Source organism: Cryptotermes secundus, unplaced genomic scaffold (assembly GCF_002891405.2).
Source record: "Cryptotermes secundus unplaced genomic scaffold, Csec_1.0 scaffold668, whole genome shotgun sequence".
In the NCBI taxonomy this organism is placed as follows: Eukaryota; Metazoa; Arthropoda; class Insecta; order Blattodea; family Kalotermitidae; genus Cryptotermes; species Cryptotermes secundus.
Genome location: NW_019733844.1, coordinates 46,490 through 52,489, shown reverse-complemented (window position 1 = coordinate 52,489; position 6,000 = coordinate 46,490). Strand labels below are relative to the sequence as shown.

General features: G+C 38.9%; 1 protein-coding gene across 5 annotated transcripts in view; it reads right to left on the bottom strand.

Moving 5' to 3' along the window:
* Nucleotides 1–844: 844 nt before the first annotated feature.
* The window catches only part of LOC111868255 (prostaglandin reductase 1), a 46,943-nt gene continuing 41,787 nt past the window's right edge, over nucleotides 845–6,000 (bottom strand). For all 5 annotated transcript variants that reach the window (XM_023858732.2, XM_023858733.2, XM_023858736.1 and 2 more), the window contains 2 exons: nucleotides 5,187–5,305; nucleotides 845–1,127 (listed from right to left, as the gene is read on the bottom strand). In XM_023858732.2, the coding sequence (XP_023714500.1) occupies nucleotides 1,017–1,127; nucleotides 5,187–5,305 (230 nt within the window). In that variant the 3' untranslated portion in view covers nucleotides 845–1,016. The remainder of the gene's footprint in view (nucleotides 1,128–5,186; nucleotides 5,306–6,000) is intronic.

The following is a 6,000-nucleotide window of genomic DNA, read 5'->3' as shown; positions in this document are numbered from 1 at the left end:
TTGCTGGCTATTGCACAGAAACATCAGTATGGTAGTTAAACTGGCAACCACATACACACTACCATAATAAAGCTAACAAATAGGTGCTCAGACTTTGTTACACAATGTGACTAAAAATATCCAGTGTTAAAGGACACTATGAGTTCCAAATATGAATCACTCCCTCCAATGTGACCTGTAAGTTTTTACTACATGAAAACACTATGAGTTCCTTACCCATTTACTAAGCAACAGCAGGAGCAATATAATGTAGCTACAAATAATGTCAGAGGCCAATTAAAAGTACACACGACATAGGAATCACTTATAAATCCTCTGAAATGAGGAAGAATTTAAAATACCTGAGAATACAAAAATTCCCAGAATTATTTTCATGACAAAATTAAAGACAGATTAACCTATGTTCAGAATATTTTATCTTACAACCTAACCTCAGTATAAAACTGAATTTTGTCTCGTGTTTTCTGCAGTATAAAAACTGTCTCTCAATCTGCTAGGGAGAGACAGATCGAGGATTATATTGGAACAAATTGCTGTGAAGAAAATTCAGAACTGAGAGGGGTGATTCATAAGGAAAAGGGAGAAAACTGTACAAGAGCTTCAGAATTTGAACTTTTCATTTAGTATTGGTAAGATGATTGATACAAAAACATTATAGGAGGAAACGTCAGCAGAGATGGCAGGAAAATTTCAAAATAAATACAAAGACACAGGATGTGGAGATATAAACTGGACTAAAATGGCTCACAAAAGGATCTAATGGAGGGATTTCTGTGATGACAGTGATAAGCCTTAGGATTCCAGTTTAGCAGGAAATATCTCAATCAACTCAAGACTATCCAACTGCTGGAGTTACAATGCACCAGTTTTCATAGTTTATTCAAGCAACATAAATGTGAAGAGGGCACAGCATTCAAGATTTAATTATACAATGTTGGCCAAGATTCCATCTTGTATGTTATTTCACTCATTTGTTCTGCATCAGTCGCTCTTCTGTTCCAGTCGGCATCCCAACATCAAACTTTAACAACAGCTTTTCCAATATTCTCTCCTCGTAGCATTCCTATAAATGCCTTTGTCATGTTTTCAAATCCTTCAGTCACTGTTTCCCTATACACCAGTTTTCCCTACAATCAAACAGAGTATGAGTCAACTGTTAAGGCAGAATAATAAATTTTCTTTTTCATTCACAACAGACAAATTTACTAAAAGTTCCAATCCTGCCACCTGTGACCACTCAAACAAACTACAGTAAGAGCTCCACAGACAAACAAAAGAATGGGGAATATCTCAAACAGCCCTGAGGCAGGAGAGTTCATGTGGAATATGTCAGCAATGGTGCACGAGGGAAAATCTCGTACAGAATACATCATATATGATGCAGAAAGAACTCTGCTATCACAGAACAGAACATAAAACTCTGTACAAATATATATACCCAAAGTGGAATTCAAACCCATCATCCCAGTAAATTAAGAAATCTGTACACGACTTGCAAAACAAATTTATTTTGCATGTGAACCACAATAATCTGTCTGTGCATTAAAATATATATTTATATGTATGTATGAGGTGTGATCATTAAATAACTGCAGTACTTTGTCCATGCTGAAATGAGAGACTACAGTCAGCTACCTTTGTTTCCATTTACAAATTACTGTCATGTGGCCTACAGAGCATTCAGTCCAGTCCAGCCTTTCACTACCCTGACGTCTAAGTCTCATGTTAGTTATGAGAGTGTAGTCACGGCATCTTAAAAATATGAAACGGCTGGTCATAATGTCTGAGGATGACATGACAGAAGCATTATGCCCTACTTACTCTGACAGGTATTTGGATTAAGAGAGTGATAACAGTGAAATCAATGACTAAGCTGAAATTAACACTATAATTAATGACGACAGTAATCAAGTTATGTTCTTGATATTGACTGGGAGGACATGATAAACTTTGCTCGTATGAGGGAAACCTTTATGAGCAACTCAGAATTTCAGAATTCACCATAAGGCATAACGGACATGGTGTACATTCTCAAACTGACTTTCACAGAACTTACCCTACTGCATGTAACAGAAACCAACTGTTATATTGAATAATATCTTAATTCAGGGAAGTGCCTATTTTCACTAGATCATGGAAATTAGTGGCAGAAGAAACATGTTCTGTGCTGGGGTTACTCATTCCAATGGGTGCAATTCAGATACCTACACTCCAATCATACTGGGTTACTGGGTGGTTCAAATATGACCGGGACTGATTTTCTTGTAAACAAGCTGCACTGCGCAGCAGCTGTGCGACCTTGAGAGAGTGAAGCCACAACCTCCACCCTCCCTCCTGTTAGGATTAGAACCTGTTCAGTCCTGTCTGGAAGTTGCTAGAGTGATGAGTGAACAGAAAGTACCACGGAGCATGGAACAAAGCATTGTGATCAAATTCCTCGTTGGAGAAAACGTCCCGTCCGCTGAAATTCACCACAGACTCCAACAACAGTATGGGGAAGAGTGTCTCTCATGGACCCTTGTGTTTGAGTGGTGTAAGTGCTTCAGAGAGGGCAGAGAGCGCGTGGAGAATGAACCGCATGATCGTCGGCCGCGAACATCCGTCACTGAGCCAAACATTAATCGTGCAGACGCACTTATTCATGAGAATAGGCGCTTCACTATCAAGCAACTTGGAGCAATGCTGTCCATCAGTGTTGGTAGTGTAGAAGACATCATGAAATACCACCTGCACTATCGCAAAGTGAATGCACGGTGGGTACCACGAACTTTGACAGATGTGAACAAAATGGTGCGCGTGCAAGTTGCCAGTCGTCTCCTACAGCAGTTTGAAGACGAAGGTGATGCATTTTTGAAGTCTGTAGTGACCACTGATTAAACGTTGGTGCACTACTTCATTCCCGAGTACCAGCAATCATCACGGGAGTGGCGGCATACCAGTTCTCCCAAACCCAAGAGAGCGCGGATGAGCCATTCGGCAGGAAAAGTGATGGCAACGTTCTTCTAAGACTGGCAGGGGTTATCCATGTAGACTTTCTGACAGATGCCAGAACAGTCAATGCAGCTTATTACTCAGACCTCCTGGCAACAGACATGAAGGAAAAGATCTGATCCAAGTGGAAGAGAGGTGGAAAGCGGGTAGCCTTCCTTCAAGACAATGCACGCCCCCATACAGCCAAAACAACAATGGAAACCCTCCAGAAATTGAAATGGAACCTTCTGACACATCCGCTGTACAGTCCCGATATGGCACGAAGTGATCTCTACCTGTTCGGAAGGCTCAAATCAGACTTGCAAGGCATGCGGTTTGTGGACGACACCATCATCCAGAATGTTCGGGAGTGGATACTTTTTTGAAAAGGGCATCAGAATGCTTCCAGAACATTGGAAAAAATGTATTGACTCCAGAGGGGAGTACATTGAAGACTGACATGTGCAAGTAGGTGTTTGGCAATTTTGGTTTAAAAAAAAAATCAGTCCCGGTCATATTTGAACCACCTTGTATTTCTCCACAAAAATGGTTCCATCAATACCAGACTTTAGTGATATCATCATAAGATACTGCCAGGAATGAATAAAAAAGTTTCATATCAACAGAAACTTAAGATATTTCCTGTTGCTTCACATATAAACATTTCAGGAACTGCCTCTAATATATGAAGACACCTGTAGACGAATCTATGGAAGAGAAATCTGTCATTCAAACAGTACCTTCCACTGAAGTCTTTAAAATCTGGGAGCAAAACATTTTAACTGTGATGCAGTGAGAGACTAGTTATGGTACTTCCTAGTTTACACTGACCAGAACAAGATACCTGAGTTCCTCCTCTACCACCTGACATGAAAACTGTCACCATTCCGACATTTGCTGAGTCCCTAATGAAGCAGGGGTAGGCTCGCAAAAACAAGAAAAAAGGGTTCATAAAAGGGACTGTATCAATGCTTTGAAAATGAACAGAAAAAAAAATGTTCTGAGAATTATGATAAGTTTGAAGCTAAACAAGGGTGAACTTACAGCACAGCATTCAGGATTTGTAAGGGTGATAAAAGAGCATGACAAACATATGACTATGATAACACTGTACCATAGACACATAGAGAAAAAAAGGAAAATCAAACCTATTGTACCTGTGTGGTGGATTACAACAGAGATGGGTGAGACTTTTGGGACTGTTTTAAAAATCTGCCCCTGCTGACTATCCTCAGTGAGCAGAAGCACAAGAAGATGTGTTGCAGGACGATCAACACTGCAGCACTTAAATAGTATGACTACACTGCGCGCACACGCACACACACACACACACACACACACACACACACAAAACTATCATTTGCAGTGCAGCTGGTAGAAGGTTCATTTGCTCAGCATCGGAACACTGTCCAGCACTCGTCAGATAACACAGCATTACAGCTCAGTGAAGGCATTTCATTTAGAAGATACAACAAACTGAGAAGATATGTTATGTGTACAAAACAGAGAAAAATGGCAGACACACAGTGCTGGCATTAAAGGTGACTATTCTCAAGACTACAACACTACAATTAACTATTGAGAGGTGATAACTACTACAGTGCAGACTTCCCTATGTCCAGTACAATTCACTTCTATGGTAAATGAACCGAATTTCACAGTCCCCGCCAAACAGTTTTGTAAATTCTGAGGGAAGCCAAATAATTTTTATGGGAGACATAGAATTTTCTTTTCATAACTGTACACATTTGGCCTTGAAATTTTTAAATATCTTCCACTCATGGGGAGCAGGGCCATTTACACATCCCCCTTTACTGAAGGGTTAATCACAATAATATTCCAAGATGCTCTGAAATATAATAAGCTACAGAACATGGCCAAATAGATCTATGAACCATCATGCTATCTGTATAGGCTGTAAGTACATATGAAATGACATTACTATAAATAAATTCTATTGGAAAGATCAAACATTACATCAAATTGTAACATTTACCTGACATATTTATCACAGATAAAGTAACTGTGGACAGTTGCAGGACTGCACTTACACACCTTATGCAACTCACCGATAATATTTAATGCTAAACTGCTTGAATGACTTAATAATTACAGTCTTTAACTAGCAATAGAATATATTCAGAAGTTCTTCTCTAGATCACAATGTTCAACAAGAGAACATTATAATACTTAGTATTTTTAAAATATTCATTTACCTCCTTTATCCACTGTAAGTTCTGTTTGATTCCTTCGTCCCACCTATCATTCCAGTACTTCACTGAGAAGCCTTCCATTTTTAATTCTTTTCTCAGCACTGTACGTTGAATGTCTGGAGCTGAAAATCGTTTGAATTATTAATTGGAACATTATGTCACCAATCGATGTGGCCTACTAAAATGTGATGTGCTGTCAGCATGCTAAGAAACATGTGATCTGACACCACTAAAGCCCGTTTTGTAATACTGATACAAAGTAGCCAGGGTATCATGACTACCTGAACATTTTCAGCAATCAATACTCCATCAAGGTGGGTCAGTCCAAAACCTTATGGCGTAAAAGCAGCTTGTCATTTCTTTTCCTTCCCTCATCATTCTATTGTTTTTGTTGCTACTCAGTTTATAAACTTACTGAATCTACAGCTCTTCACATGTACAGACTAATTAAACTGTTACATAAAAACAGTTTCACAGCTCCATATTACAGTAATACTCGTATAAGTACAGTGCATGCTTTCAACAGTCTGTATGCAAAATTAAAAGTTAAATGTTTAATGGCTGAACTCTAATTAATTATTTTATGTTCTGAAGTAATATTATAATATCATAGAGACATCTGGATTGAGATTTCTATAGCATATAAGTGGCAGCTGGGTTACAGTCCACACCAATGCATCAAATTTGTAATGTAAACAACAGTCATGCTTTAGTCTGAGAATATGTGGCTACATCTCATTTGCATAAATCATTTCCCATTCTATTACACATCACACACTTTCTGGTACTGCATAATATACACTGACGAGAACTGTCA